At 60.1% G+C, this 15,595-nt stretch overlaps 3 protein-coding genes across 3 annotated transcripts in view; 2 read left to right on the top strand and 1 right to left on the bottom strand.

The window, feature by feature from the left end:
- TEX28 (testis expressed 28) overlaps positions 1-15,595 on the bottom strand; it is a 118,117-nt gene that overhangs the window by 67,102 nt on the left and 35,420 nt on the right.
- LOC132513872 (paraneoplastic antigen Ma6E-like) lies at positions 2,407-5,099 on the top strand. Its single transcript, XM_060138484.1, has 3 exons — positions 2,407-3,136; positions 3,263-3,337; positions 3,500-5,099. Exons 1-3 carry the CDS (start codon positions 2,407-2,409, stop codon positions 4,930-4,932), a joined length of 2,238 nt encoding a protein of 745 aa, XP_059994467.1. The 3' UTR covers positions 4,933-5,099.
- LOC132513909 (paraneoplastic antigen Ma6E-like) lies at positions 9,733-12,330 on the top strand. The gene is made up of 4 exons (XM_060138548.1): positions 9,733-10,264; positions 10,301-10,516; positions 10,643-10,717; positions 10,880-12,330. Exons 1-4 carry the CDS (start codon positions 9,733-9,735, stop codon positions 12,328-12,330), a joined length of 2,274 nt encoding a protein of 757 aa, XP_059994531.1.

The following is a 15,595-nucleotide window of genomic DNA, read 5'->3' as shown; positions in this document are numbered from 1 at the left end:
CTGGACTCCGCAGGTACCGGGGGCCCTGGGAAGGAGTGGAGGTCGGGGGAGGGCTACGGGCTGCTCGGTTGGGAGTGGGGGAGCGGCGGCGGAGGGTAGCGGGCTGAAGGGGGGCTGAGGGAAGGGTCCCCCAGTGAGCGGGTCAGAGGGGAGGACCGCTGGCTTCCGGGGTGGCTGGTGGGGGGCGTTCTGGAGTCGGGGTGCAGAGGGTGGGGCTAATGGCTAAGCGTGGGGGGGGCCTGAGCGGAGGGCTTCCTGCTGGTCGGGTGGGGCCGGCCTTGGGGGCCAGAGGAGAGGACGACTGGCTGCGGGGCTGGGGAGGACGGGACGGGACGGGACGGGACGGGACGGGACGGGACGGGCGGGCCCCACCCCCGGGGCCGAGACGGGAGGGGAGGGCTAACGGCTGCGGCGTGTGGCGGGAGGAAGGCTGAGGCGGGGGTCGATGGGGAGGACTCCCGGGCGCGGGTGCGGTAGGCGTTAGGGGAGCTCCCGCCGGGGCGGGGCGTGGGGTGGGGGGGGAGGACGCTCGTGGCAGTTAGGGGGCTCCGGCTCCCGGGTGGGCGGGGGCAAGACGGGTGGGCTCTGCGTCTGGGGTACGAGAAGCGAGAGCCCCTGGCGCTGAGTGTGCTCGGGGGAGGACTCCCCGGTGTGGGGAGGTGAGAGAGGCAGTCTGACCTCTACGCATGGCGGGGCGCCCGGCTTCCAGGGCCCAGAGCGGAGCGCCACCAGCTGGTGGGTGGGGGAGGGTGTATGGAGGGGATGTAGTGCGAGGGGCCGGGGAGGAGCCGCCTGGCCACGGGGGGGCGTAAGTGAAGCTGAGAGGGGGAGGCGCTGGGGCTGCTGTGATCTGGTGGAGGCTGTTGGCCATGGCAGATGGGTTTGTGGGGGTCCAGGGAGGGGCTCTGGCCCACTGCATTAGGCATCGAGAGCTTCAGGTCGCCTCTGTCCGGGTGGCACAGGAATTGCAGAGGTGGGTGGGCAGGGCAAGGCCCTGGCCTCCACACAGAGTACACAGATTCTTTACGAGGGTGCTTTGCACATTCACCCGGACACGCCATACCAGAGTTGTAAAACAGTCTCCATAAATTTAGCAGTATTGCAAGTTTACGTGATAAGTTTTCTCATCACGGGGGAATTTTATTTGATGGTACTAATGATAATATATCTTCAAATATTGGGAAACCCATGGATCAAAGAGAAAAATCACAGAGGGACTTAGAAAATATTTCCAAGTGAATACTAAAAAAGCACAACTTACCAAACTTAGTGGGAGGCAGCAAAAAGCGACAGGAGGAAACTGTATTCCTCTAAATGCTTCTGTTAGAAAAGAGTCAGGACATAAAATCAGTGAGCTAACAGTCCATTTAGAGATTCTAGAAGAAGAAGAGCAAAGGAAACATAAAATGAAGTAATAAGAGAGCTAAGAGAGGAAATCAGTGATAGAAAGCAAATTATGGACACGGTGAACAAAGCCATGCGCTTCTTTCAAAAGAGCAAGGAAACCGAGCAAGTCCTAGAACGATGAATCACGGAAACATAGAAAGAACGCTGATCCCCAATATGAGGAATGAAAGAGGGCCAACGTTACGGATCAGATGTACATTAACAAAGAGGATATAGGGGAATATTATGGGACATTATGGAAATGTTTATGCTAACAAATCGGAAGACTTGAAAAATTCCTTGGGAAAAAGGCAGCTTCCTAAAACTGAGGCCAGAAATGTAGAAAAGGTGACGAGCCTTCTATCTGTCTTTTTTAAAAAAATTATTTTATTTTATTTTATTATTGTTTCTTGAGTCGTACGCAACAAGTGCTCTTTTGTTATTATTTTTAAATTTTATTTTTACTTTTGGCTGCGTTGGGTCTTTGTTGCTGCGCGCGGGCTTTCTCTAGGTGCAGCGAGCGGGGGCTACTCTTCGTTGCGGTGCGCAGGCCTCTCATTACGGTGGCTTCTCTTGTTGCAGAGCACGGGCTCCAGGCATGTGGGCTTCAGTAGTTGTGTCACGTGGACTCAGTAGTTGTGGCTCGTGGGCTCTAGAGCGCTGGGTCAGTGGTTGCGGCGCGTGGGGTTAGTTGCTCCGCGGCTTGTGGGATCTTCCCGGACCAGGGATCGAACCTGTGTGTCCTGCACTGGCAGGTGGATTCTTAACCACTGCGCCACCAGGGAAGTCCCTAGCCTTCTATCTTGTAAATAAATGTAATTTATAAAAAAAGTGTCCTAAAGTCAAACAAACCAAACAGGGCAGGGAGGTGCTCCAGGCTGCTGCTGTGAGGGGCACTAGGGTGGGCTGTGTGGCACAAACATGATTCTCTCTTCTTTGCACCCACAGGCCGGTTCCCACACTTCAACAGCCTGTGCACTCCTGCTTGATCGCTTCCCCCCCACCCTCAGGTCCTCGGAGATGGCGATGGCTCTGGCGGTATTGCGGGACTGGTGCAGGTCGATGGGCGTGAACGCTCAGCGATCTCTGCTCATCCTGGGAATCCCAGATGACTGCAAAGACCAGGAATTCCAGGAGGCTGTGCAGGCTGCCCTGCATTCCCTGGGCAGATACCGAGTGCTGGGCAAGGTCTACAGAAAGGAGCTGGGGTCGAGTGTTGCCCTGGTCGAGTTTGCTGAGTGTTTAAATCGAAGCTTGCTCCCCCGCCAAATACCAGGCAAGGGAGGGCCCTGGACTGTGGTCTGCCTGCCCCAGGCCCCTGATGCTGATTCACAGGATAGATCCAATTGCCCTGCGCAGCCCCAGGGACAAGCAGTGGTTGGCAGGGCGGGTGAGGCAGGAACTGCAGGTCACTCAGGAACTGCAGGGGAGGAGGAAGCTGCAAGGGAGGCGGGAGTCGCAGGTATGGAGGGAGACACAGGTGAGGAGGAAGCCTTAGGTGAGGAGGGAGCTGAAGGTGAGGAGGGAGCTGAAGGTGAGGAGGGAGCTGCAGGTGAGGAGGGAGGTGCAGGTGAGGTGGGAGCTTCAGGTGAGGAGGGAGCTGAAGGTGAGGAAGGAGCTGCAGGTGAGGAGGGAGCTGCAGGTGAGGCAGGAGCTGCAGGTGAGGCAGGAGCTGCAGGTGAGGAGGGAGCTGCAGGTGAGGCAGGAGATGCAGGTGAGGAGGGAGCCTCAGGTGAGGCAGGAGCTGCAGGTGGGGAAAGATCTGAGGGTCAAGCAGGAGCTGAAGGTGAAGCAGGAGTGTCAGATGAGGAAGGAGCTGCAGGTGACGACGGAACCTCAGGTGAGGCAGGAGCTGCAGGTGAAGCAGGAGCTGAAGGTGAAGCAGGAGCTGAGTCAGATGAGGAAGGAGCTGCAGATGAGGAAGGAGCTGAAGGTGAGGAAGGAGCTGCAGGTGCGGAAGGAGCTGAGGGTGAAGCAGGAGCTGAGGGTCAAGCAGGAGCTGCAGGTGAGGAAGGAGCTGAAGGTGAGGAAGGAGCTGCAGGGCTGGAAGGAGCTGCAGGGCTGGAAGGAGCTGAGGGTGAAGCAGGAGCTGAGGGTGAAGCAGGAGCTGCAGGTGAGGAAGGAGCTGAAGGTGAGGAAGGAGCTGCAGGGCTGGAAGGAGCTGAGGGTGAAGCAGGAGCTGAGGGTGAAGCAGGAGCTGAGGGTGAAGCAGGAGCTGAAGGTGAAGCAGGAGCTGAGTCAGATGAGGAAGGAGCTGCAGGTTACAGAAATGTTGCAGGCGTGGCAGGACTTCTGAGTATGGCAGGACCCACGGGCGGGGCAATGGCTGCGCCTGAGGAAGCAATTGTGACAGTGGCAGGCGCCATGGGTGAGGCAGGGCCCGGGACCCAGCAGTGGAGGCAGGCCTCGCAGCCCGTGCTGGACAGCATGGGCTACCAGGAGCTGGGAACCTTCTCTGGGATGGAAGAGCCGGGCCACGGGGAAGGGTCCTCTGAGAGCTGGCTGGAGCAGGCCAGCCACACGCTGCACCTGTGGCGCCACGTGTCTGAGAGGGAGAGGAGGAGGAGGCTGGTGGAGAGCTTGCGCGGCCCCGCGCTGGACCTCCTGCGCGGCCTCCTGGCGGAAGATCCCGAGCTGGCTGCCCAGGACTGCCTGGCCGCGCTGGTGCAGGTGTTTGGGAACAAGGACCCCCGGGGGAGTGCTCGGCTGAAGTTCGTGACCTGTGCCCAGCGGCCCCAGGAGACTCTCTCTGCGTACGTGATGCGCCTGGAAGGCCTGCTGCAGTCGGCCCTGGAGAAGGGGGCCATCCACCCGGCCATGGCGGACCAGGCGCGCGCCCGGCAGGTGCTGACGCGGGCCCGGCTGAACGACACGCTCCGGGACACGCTGAGGAGGAGGCGGCTGATGAGGAGGCCTCCCGGCTTTGCGGGGATGCTGCGGCTCATCCAGAGGACCGAGGCCTGGGACGCCGACCCGGCTAGCAGGGAGCACTTCCCAGGGCAGGAAGAGGCCCGTGTGGACGTTGCAGTCCTGGCAGCAGCCGCCCAGGCCGCCCCGGCCCATGAGGCCATCACCGCAGGCACCACTGCACATGGTGAAGATACCACCGCCCAGGCCGCCCGTTCCAAGGAAGGGAGCGCCGAGGACCACCCGGCACGTGAGGAGGCCAGTGCGGCAGTTGCCGGCACTGCCAAGGCTGGCGAGGCGGCCCCTGAAGACCATGGTGCCGCCAGGGCAGCCCCTGGCCCTGGGGAGACCAGCAAGGCGTCCGCGGCCACTCAGGAAGATGGAAGTGCTGCCGCCCCTGCGGGCCTAGGTCAGGCAGGACCCTCAGATGCCCCCGGGGTCCCCATGCCTGGCCGGATGGGCAGTGCTTCCCCGGTGGCCCCAGGAGGTCCTGGCTGGGAGCCAGAGGGCCTCGCCCAGGCAGGAGGCCAGGAGGCCGAGGAGACCCCCGAGGAGGGGCTCAAGCCCATCCCAGAAGAGCCGGGAAATGAGGACGGGGCTGCAGAGATGAGCCCCCCGGGGTCCACCTCGGGCCACTAGGCTCAGCAGGCCGTGGGGCTGCCAGGCTTGGAGGCAGGGGGAGGCCAGGCCTGGCAGCCTACTGGCCCCATATTAGGGGCCACTCCAGGTGCCTGGGCCTCCCTCCTGAGAGGGGACCCCTATTCATCATCCCCTGGGGCAGGTTGCTCCCTGTACTGGCAAGCCCAAATGTGTCCCTGTAGGCCCCAGAGGGACCCAGGTGTCAAGGAACCCCCAGCCCCCGCTCCCCTCCCCCCAACACACACAGCCTAGCCATCGTCCCCCCGCAGAGCCCTGAGGTGCGCCACGAGCCAGCCAAGGCTCTGGTCTCTGTGGGCCAGTGTCGTGAGCTCAACGTGTGCTTTCTGGGCATAGATTCAGGCCCAGCGCTGCCTGTTGTTGTGGAAATGTGCATGTGTTCTCCTCTGAGCAGTTCCCCCAACCCCTGCGCGGCGTGGAGACCCCGAGCCCAGTCCCAGGAGCCGGCGGGAAGGACGGGATGGACGAGGTCACAGCCAGCGCCCACCCCAGGACCTGGGAGCCCACCTGCGACCTTCGAAGGAAGACCTTGACCGGGGCTGCAGGAGGTCTGCGGGAGGCCCCCCAGGGCTTGTGTTCTGCTGGGCCACCCCGTTGTTCCTCGGGACTCCACGTCCCCAGCTCGGTGGCGTGCGCCCTGCTGTGGGACTGTCCTGTGTCCGCCATAGGGCAGGGCCAGGCCCCGGGCATGTGGGCCAGAAATGGAGGGTCTGCCCTGGGGGGAGCGGGCATGGCCGGCGCCCATCTTCCTGGCGAGAGGCCACCCGCGGGGCCCTCAGGAAGGGAGACTGTGGGGAGATGGAGGGCCGCCGGGTGGGGTGTAGCGGAGGCACCTTTTCGAGGACCCTGGGTGGGGCCGGGACCCGTGAGCTCCGGTGGCCGTTAGAAGTTCCTCTGTGTGTTGTTATGCCCTGTGTTCAATGGTTTCAGTCAATGTTTCTGTTTAATAAATTTCCCTGAACGTTTCATCTGAGTCTGGCCTCTGCTGTGGGCAATGGAGGGAAAGGGCTGCTGCGGGTGAGGGCGGGGGTCCAGAGTCCGATTCCTGCTCAGCACCCATGGGACACCTGTCCAGGGAGAGGGTAAGGTAGGCACTTTGCAGACCCAGACATCGTGAGGGTTTTTCTTCCAGTTCATGGGTGAATTGTAAAGTTTCAGCGAAAACTGATAATTGCCTAAAAAGGCAGTAGAGAAGTTAAAATGTAAATGAAAACCTTGATTATCTCAGCAGGAAAAAGGGAACATAGGAGCAACAATAGATGGACAGACACTGCTATGGACTGAATATTTGTAAACCTCTCCCCCTCATTCACCTGTTAAATTCTAACCCCCAAAGGGATGGCATTTGGAGGTGGGGCCCTGGGAAGTGATTAGCCCATGAGGGGGGAGCCCTCATGAATGAGATTACCTCCCTTATAAAAGAGGCCCCAGACGGCTGCCTCATCCTCTTGTGCCATGTGAGAAGATGGCTAGTTGATACAACTAGACAAGAAATCAGTCCATGTGAAGAAGAGCTTTATTACTATTATTTATTACTCAGCCGTACAAAGGAATGAAATTGGGTAATTTGTAGAGATGTGGATGGATCTAGAGACTGTCATACAGAGTGAAGGAAGTCAGAAAGAGAGAAACAAATATCGTGTATTAATGCACATATGTGGAACCTAGATAAATGGTACAGATGAACCGGTTTGCAGGGCAGAAATAGAGACACAGACGTAGAGCACAAACATATGGGCACCAAGGTGAGAAAATGGTGGGGGCGGGCGGGGGGTGTGATGAATTGGGAGATTGGGATTGACAAATGTACACTAATATGTATAAAATGGGTAACTCATAATAACCTGCTGTATAAAAAAATACATAAAATAAAATTCAAAAATTAAAACAAACCAAAGAAATAAGAATAGGTTTATGACATTATCAATCACAGTAGAACACCACCTGTAAAGACAAATGGACGTACTTGCCACAACGGGCTCTGCATCGCCAAGTTTGCTCCCCCAACTCCGCAGCCTCGCAGGGAGGCCTTCCTATTGGTGGAAGGCCAATGGGCGTGTCTTTTGCTTCCGGAGGCGCCAAGCCTTGGGACCTCAGGCCCTCAGTGCGCATGGCTACTGCTGCTTCCGTGGCAGAGCGCCTCCTCACGTGCTCTTCTGATCCAACCAGTTTCTCGGTAAAGAGACGTCTAGAACTTTCTCCCTCATCTTCCTGGGGCTTCCGGGAGCACCCGGAAGCCCACGTGGCGTTCGCACAGAGTGCCTGGGACAGTCGGCGGCACAGTTCCTGGCTGCTCTGCTGAGACGAGCTCTTCAGCCCCTCGTGAGCGGGACTCCGGAGCCATCCACAGAGTCAGAGCGAGTCAGGAGACAGGCGGGGGCTTTGCCGGGGGCTGGACTCCGCAGGTACCGGGGGCCCTGGGAAGGAGTGGAGGTCGGGGGAGGGCTACGGGCTGCTCGGTTGGGAGTGGGGGAGCGGCGGCGGAGGGTAGCGGGCTGAAGGGGGGCTGAGGGAAGGGTCCCCCAGTGAGCGGGTCAGAGGGGAGGACCGCTGGCTTCCGGGGTGGCTGGTGGGGGGCGTTCTGGAGTCGGGGTGCAGAGGGTGGGGCTAATGGCTAAGCGTGGGGGGGGCCTGAGCGGAGGGCTTCCTGCTGGTCGGGTGGGGCCGGCCTTGGGGGCCAGAGGAGAGGACGACTGGCTGCGGGGCTGGGGAGGACGGGACGGGACGGGACGGGACGGGCGGGCCCCACCCCCGGGGCCGAGACGGGAGGGGAGGGCTAACGGCTGCGGCGTGTGGCGGGAGGAAGGCTGAGGCGGGGGTCGATGGGGAGGACTCCCGGGCGCGGGTGCGGTAGGCGTTAGGGGAGCTCCCGCCGGGGCGGGGCGTGGGGTGGGGGGGGAGGACGCTCGTGGCAGTTAGGGGGCTCCGGCTCCCGGGTGGGCGGGGGCAAGACGGGTGGGCTCTGCGTCTGGGGTACGAGAAGCGAGAGCCCTTGGCGCTGAGTGTGCTCGGGGGAGGACTCCCCGGTGTGGGGAGGTGAGAGAGGCAGTCTGACCTCTACGCATGGCGGGGCGCCCGGCTTCCAGGGCCCAGAGCGGAGCGCCACCAGCTGGTGGGTGGGGGAGGGTGTATGGAGGGGATGTAGTGCGAGGGGCCGGGGAGGAGCCGCCTGGCCACGGGGGGGCGTAAGTGAAGCTGAGAGGGGGAGGCGCTGGGGCTGCTGTGATCTGGTGGAGGCTGTTGGCCATGGCAGATGGGTTTGTGGGGGTCCAGGGAGGGGCTCTGGCCCACTGCATTAGGCATCGAGAGCTTCAGGTCGCCTCTGTCCGGGTGGCACAGGAATTGCAGAGGTGGGTGGGCAGGGCAAGGCCCTGGCCTCCACACAGAGTACACAGATTCTTTACGAGGGTGCTTTGCACATTCACCCGGACACGCCATACCAGAGTTGTAAAACAGTCTCCATAAATTTAGCAGTATTGCAAGTTTACGTGATAAGTTTTCTCATCACGGGGGAATTTTATTTGATGGTACTAATGATAATATATCTTCAAATATTGGGAAACCCATGGATCAAAGAGAAAAATCACAGAGGGACTTAGAAAATATTTCCAAGTGAATACTAAAAAAGCACAACTTACCAAACTTAGTGGGAGGCAGCAAAAAGCGACAGGAGGAAACTGTATTCCTCTAAATGCTTCTGTTAGAAAAGAGTCAGGACATAAAATCAGTGAGCTAACAGTCCATTTAGAGATTCTAGAAGAAGAAGAGCAAAGGAAACATAAAATGAAGTAATAAGAGAGCTAAGAGAGGAAATCAGTGATAGAAAGCAAATTATGGACACGGTGAACAAAGCCATGCGCTTCTTTCAAAAGAGCAAGGAAACCGAGCAAGTCCTAGAACGATGAATCACGGAAACATAGAAAGAACGCTGATCCCCAATATGAGGAATGAAAGAGGGCCAACGTTACGGATCAGATGTACATTAACAAAGAGGATATAGGGGAATATTATGGGACATTATGGAAATGTTTATGCTAACAAATCGGAAGACTTGAAAAATTCCTTGGGAAAAAGGCAGCTTCCTAAAACTGAGGCCAGAAATGTAGAAAAGGTGACGAGCCTTCTATCTGTCTTTTTTAAAAAAATTATTTTATTTTATTTTATTATTGTTTCTTGAGTCGTACGCAACAAGTGCTCTTTTGTTATTATTTTTAAATTTTATTTTTACTTTTGGCTGCGTTGGGTCTTTGTTGCTGCGCGCGGGCTTTCTCTAGGTGCAGCGAGCGGGGGCTACTCTTCGTTGCGGTGCGCAGGCCTCTCATTACGGTGGCTTCTCTTGTTGCAGAGCACGGGCTCCAGGCATGTGGGCTTCAGTAGTTGTGTCACGTGGACTCAGTAGTTGTGGCTCGTGGGCTCTAGAGCGCTGGGTCAGTGGTTGCGGCGCGTGGGGTTAGTTGCTCCGCGGCTTGTGGGATCTTCCCGGACCAGGGATCGAACCTGTGTGTCCTGCACTGGCAGGTGGATTCTTAACCACTGCGCCACCAGGGAAGTCCCTAGCCTTCTATCTTGTAAATAAATGTAATTTATAAAAAAAGTGTCCTAAAGTCAAACAAACCAAACAGGGCAGGGAGGTGCTCCAGGCTGCTGCTGTGAGGGGCACTAGGGTGGGCTGTGTGGCACAAACATGATTCTCTCTTCTTTGCACCCACAGGCCGGTTCCCACACTTCAACAGCCTGTGCACTCCTGCTTGATCGCTTCCCCCCACCCTCAGGTCCTCGGAGATGGCGATGGCTCTGGCGGTATTGCGGGACTGGTGCAGGTCGATGGGCGTGAACGCTCAGCGATCTCTGCTCATCCTGGGAATCCCAGATGACTGCAAAGACCAGGAATTCCAGGAGGCTGTGCAGGCTGCCCTGCATTCCCTGGGCAGATACCGAGTGCTGGGCAAGGTCTACAGAAAGGAGCTGGGGTCGAGTGTTGCCCTGGTCGAGTTTGCTGAGTGTTTAAATCGAAGCTTGCTCCCCCGCCAAATACCAGGCAAGGGAGGGCCCTGGACTGTGGTCTGCCTGCCCCAGGCCCCTGATGCTGATTCACAGGATAGATCCAATTGCCCTGCGCAGCCCCAGGGACAAGCAGTGGTTGGCAGGGCGGGTGAGGCAGGAACTGCAGGTCACTCAGGAACTGCAGGGGAGGAGGAAGCTGCAAGGGAGGCGGGAGTCGCAGGTATGGAGGGAGACACAGGTGAGGAGGAAGCCTTAGGTGAGGAGGGAGCTGAAGGTGAGGAGGGAGCTGAAGGTGAGGAAGGAGCTGCAGGTCTGGAAGGAGCTGAGGGTCAAGCAGGAGCTGAAGGTGAGGAGGGAGCTGCAGGTGAGGAGGGAGGTGCAGGTGAGGTGGGAGCTTCAGGTGAGGAGGGAGCTGAAGGTGAGGAAGGAGCTGCAGGTGAGGAGGGAGCTGCAGGTGAGGAGGGAGCTGCAGGTGAGGCAGGAGCTGCAGGTGAGGAGGGAGCTGCAGGTGAGGCAGGAGATGCAGGTGAGGAGGGAGCCTCAGGTGAGGCAGGAGCTGCAGGTGGGGAAAGATCTGAGGGTCAAGCAGGAGCTGAAGGTGAAGCAGGAGTGTCAGATGAGGAAGGAGCTGCAGGTGACGACGGAACCTCAGGTGAGGCAGGAGCTGCAGGTGAAGCAGGAGCTGAAGGTGAAGCAGGAGCTGAGTCAGATGAGGAAGGAGCTGCAGATGAGGAAGGAGCTGAAGGTGAGGAAGGAGCTGCAGGTGCGGAAGGAGCTGAGGGTGAAGCAGGAGCTGAGGGTCAAGCAGGAGCTGCAGGTGAGGAAGGAGCTGAAGGTGAGGAAGGAGCTGCAGGGCTGGAAGGAGCTGCAGGGCTGGAAGGAGCTGAGGGTGAAGCAGGAGCTGAGGGTGAAGCAGGAGCTGCAGGTGAGGAAGGAGCTGCAGGTGAGGAAGGAGCTGCAGGGCTGGAAGGAGCTGCAGGGCTGGAAGGAGCTGAGGGTGAAGCAGGAGCTGAGGGTGAAGCAGGAGCTGAGGGTGAAGCAGGAGCTGAAGGTGAAGCAGGAGCTGAGTCAGATGAGGAAGGAGCTGCAGGTTACAGAAATGTTGCAGGCGTGGCAGGACTTCTGAGTATGGCAGGACCCACGGGCGGGGCAATGGCTGCGCCTGAGGAAGCAGTTGTGACAGTGGCAGGCGCCATGGGTGAGGCAGGGCCCGGGACCCAGCAGTGGAGGCAGGCCTCGCAGCCCGTGCTGGACAGCATGGGCTACCAGGAGCTGGGAACCTTCTCTGGGATGGAAGAGCCGGGCCACGGGGAAGGGTCCTCTGAGAGCTGGCTGGAGCAGGCCAGCCACACGCTGCACCTGTGGCGCCACGTGTCTGAGAGGGAGAGGAGGAGGAGGCTGGTGGAGAGCTTGCGCGGCCCCGCGCTGGACCTCCTGCGCGGCCTCCTGGCGGAAGATCCCGAGCTGGCTGCCCAGGACTGCCTGGCCGCGCTGGTGCAGGTGTTTGGGAACAAGGACCCCCGGGGGAGTGCTCGGCTGAAGTTCGTGACCTGTGCCCAGCGGCCCCAGGAGACTCTCTCTGCGTACGTGATGCGCCTGGAAGGCCTGCTGCAGTCGGCCCTGAAGAAGGGGGCCATCCACCCGGCCATGGCGGACCAGGCGCGCGCCCGGCAGGTGCTGACGCGGGCCCGGCTGAACGACACGCTCCGGGACACGCTGAGGAGGAGGCGGCTGATGAGGAGGCCTCCCGGCTTTGCGGGGATGCTGCGGCTCATCCAGAGGACCGAGGCCTGGGACGCCGACCCGGCTAGCAGGGAGCACTTCCCAGGGCAGGAAGAGGCCCGTGTGGACGTTGCAGTCCTGGCAGCAGCCGCCCAGGCCGCCCCGGCCCATGAGGCCATCACCGCAGGCACCACTGCACATGGTGAAGATACCACCGCCCAGGCCGCCCGTTCCAAGGAAGGGAGCGCCGAGGACCACCCGGCACGTGAGGAGGCCAGTGCGGCAGTTGCCGGCACTGCCAAGGCTGGCGAGGCGGCCCCTGAAGACCATGGTGCCGCCAGGGCAGCCCCTGGCCCTGGGGAGACCAGCAAGGCGTCCGCGGCCACTCAGGAAGATGGAAGTGCTGCCGCCCCTGCGGGCCTAGGTCAGGCAGGACCCTCAGATGCCCCCGGGGTCCCCATGCCTGGCCGGATGGGCAGTGCTTCCCCGGTGGCCCCAGGAGGTCCTGGCTGGGAGCCAGAGGGCCTCGCCCAGGCAGGAGGCCAGGAGGCCGAGGAGACCCCCGAGGAGGGGCTCAAGCCCATCCCAGAAGAGCCGGGAAATGAGGACGGGGCTGCAGAGATGAGCCCCCCGGGGTCCACCTCGGGCCACTAGGCTCAGCAGGCCGTGGGGCTGCCAGGCTTGGAGGCAGGGGGAGGCCAGGCCTGGCAGCCTACTGGCCCCATATTAGGGGCCACTCCAGGTGCCTGGGCCTCCCTCCTGAGAGGGGATCCCTATTCATCATCCCCTGGGGCAGGTTGCTCCCTGTACTGGCAAGCCCAAATGTGTCCCTGTAGGCCCCAGAGGGACCCAGGTGTCAAGGAACCCCCAGCCCCCGCTCCCCTCCCCCCAACACACACAGCCTAGCCATCGTCCCCCCGCAGAGCCCTGAGGTGCGCCACGAGCCAGCCAAGGCTCTGGTCTCTGTGGGCCAGTGTCGTGAGCTCAACGTGTGCTTTCTGGGCATAGATTCAGGCCCAGCGCTGCCTGTTGTTGTGGAAATGTGCATGTGTTCTCCTCTGAGCAGTTCCCCCAACCCCTGCGCGGCGTGGAGACCCCGAGCCCAGTCCCAGGAGCCGGCGGGAAGGACGGGATGGACGAGGTCACAGCCAGCGCCCACCCCAGGACCTGGGAGCCCACCTGCGACCTTCGAAGGAAGACCTTGACCGGGGCTGCAGGAGGTCTGCGGGAGGCCCCCCAGGGCTTGTGTTCTGCTGGGCCACCCCGTTGTTCCTCGGGACTCCACGTCCCCGGCTCGGTGGCGTGCGCCCTGCTGTGGGACTGTCCTGTGTCCGCCATAGGGCAGGGCCAGGCCCCGGGCATGTGGGCCAGAAATGGAGGGTCTGCCCTGGGGGGAGCGGGCATGGCCGGCGCCCATCTTCCTGGCGAGAGGCCACCCGCGGGGCCCTCAGGAAGGGAGACTGTGGGGAGATGGAGGGCCGCCGGGTGGGGTGTAGCGGAGGCACCTTTTCGAGGACCCTGGGTGGGGCCGGGACCCGTGAGCTCCGGTGGCCGTTAGAAGTTCCTCTGTGTGTTGTTATGCCCTGTGTTCAATGGTTTCAGTCAATGTTTCTGTTTAATAAATTTCCCTGAACGTTTCATCTGAGTCTGGCCTCTGCTGTGGGCAATGGAGGGAAAGGGCTGCTGCGGGTGAGGGCGGGGGTCCAGAGTCCGATTCCTGCTCAGCACCCATGGGACACCTGTCCAGGGAGAGGGTAAGGTAGGCACTTTGCAGACCCAGACATCGTGAGGGTTTTTCTTCCAGTTCATGGGTGAATTGTAAAGTTTCAGCGAAAACTGATAATTGCCTAAAAAGGCAGTAGAGAAGTTAAAATGTAAATGAAAACCTTGATTATCTCAGCAGGAAAAAGGGAACATAGGAGCAACAATAGATGGACAGACACTGCTATGGACTGAATATTTGTAAACCTCTCCCCCTCATTCACCTGTTAAATTCTAACCCCCAAAGGGATGGCATTTGGAGGTGGGGCCCTGGGAAGTGATTAGCCCATGAGGGGGGAGCCCTCATGAATGAGATTACCTCCCTTATAAAAGAGGCCCCAGACGGCTGCCTCATCCTCTTGTGCCATGTGAGAAGATGGCTAGTTGATACAACTAGACAAGAAATCAGTCCATGTGAAGAAGAGCTTTATTACTATTATTTATTACTCAGCCGTACAAAGGAATGAAATTGGGTAATTTGTAGAGATGTGGATGGATCTAGAGACTGTCATACAGAGTGAAGGAAGTCAGAAAGAGAGAAACAAATATCGTGTATTAATGCACATATGTGGAACCTAGATAAATGGTACAGATGAACCGGTTTGCAGGGCAGAAATAGAGACACAGACGTAGAGCACAAACATATGGGCACCAAGGTGAGAAAATGGTGGGGGCGGGCGGGGGGTGTGATGAATTGGGAGATTGGGATTGACAAATGTACACTAATATGTATAAAATGGGTAACTCATAAGAACCTGCTGTATAAAAAAATACATAAAATAAAATTCAAAAATTAAAACAAACCAAAGAAATAAGAATAGGTTTATGACATTATCAATCACAGTAGAACACCACCTGTAAAGACAAATGGACGTACTTGCCACAACGGGCTCTGCATCGCCAAGTTTGCTCCCCCAACTCCGCAGCCTCGCAGGGAGGCCTTCCTATTGGTGGAAGGCCAATGGGCGTGTCTTTTGCTTCCGGAGGCGCCAAGCCTTGGGACCTCAGGCCCTCAGTGCGCATGGCTACTGCTGCTTCCGTGGCAGAGCGCCTCCTCACGTGCTCTTCTGATCCAACCAGTTTCTCGGTAAAGAGACGTCTAGAACTTTCTCCCTCATCTTCCTGGGGCTTCCGGGAGCACCCGGAAGCCCACGTGGCGTTCGCACAGAGTGCCTGGGACGGTCGGCGGCACAGTTCCTGGCTGCTCTGCTGAGACGAGCTCTTCAGCCCCTCGTGAGCGGGACTCCGGAGCCATCCACAGAGTCAGAGCGAGTCAGGAGACAGGCGGGGGCTTTGCCGGGGGCTGGACTCCGCAGGTACCGGGGGCCCTGGGAAGGAGTGGAGGTCGGGGGAGGGCTACGGGCTGCTCGGTTGGGAGTGGGGGAGCGGCGGCGGAGGGTAGCGGGCTGAAGGGGGGCTGAGGGAAGGGTCCCCCAGTGAGCGGGTCAGAGGGGAGGACCGCTGGCTTCCGGGGTGGCTGGTGGGGGGCGTTCTGGAGTCGGGGTGCAGAGGGTGGGGCTAATGGCTAAGCGTGGGGGGGGCCTGAGCGGAGGGCTTCCTGCTGGTCGGGTGGGGCCGGCCTTGGGGGCCAGAGGAGAGGACGACTGGCTGCGGGGCTGGGGAGGACGGGACGGGACGGGACGGGACGGGACGGGACGGGCGGGCCCCACCCCCGGGGCCGAGACGGGAGGGGAGGGCTAACGGCTGCGGCGTGTGGCGGGAGGAAGGCTGAGGCGGGGGTCGATGGGGAGGACTCCCGGGCGCGGGTGCGGTAGGCGTTAGGGGAGCTCCCGCCGGGGCGGGGCGTGGGGTGGGGGGGGAGGACGCTCGTGGCAGTTAGGGGGCTCCGGCTCCCGGGTGGGCGGGGGCAAGACGGGTGGGCTCTGCGTCTGGGGTACGAGAAGCGAGAGCCCTTGGCGCTGAGTGTGCTCGGGGGAGGACTCCCCGGTGTGGGGAGGTGAGAGAGGCAGTCTGACCTCTACGCATGGCGGGGCGCCCGGCTTCCAGGGCCCAGAGCGGAGCGCCACCAGCTGGTGGGTGGGGGAGGGTGTATGGAGGGGATGTAGTGCGAGGGGCCGGGGAGGAGCCGCCTGGCCACGGGGGGGCGTAAGTGAAGCTGAGAGGGGGAGGCGCTGGGGCTGCTGTGATCTGGTGGAGG

This window comes from Lagenorhynchus albirostris, chromosome X (genome assembly GCF_949774975.1).
Source record: "Lagenorhynchus albirostris chromosome X, mLagAlb1.1, whole genome shotgun sequence".
NCBI lineage: Eukaryota > Metazoa > Chordata > Mammalia > Artiodactyla > Delphinidae > Lagenorhynchus > Lagenorhynchus albirostris.
This window is presented reverse-complemented; position numbering and strand designations above follow the sequence as displayed.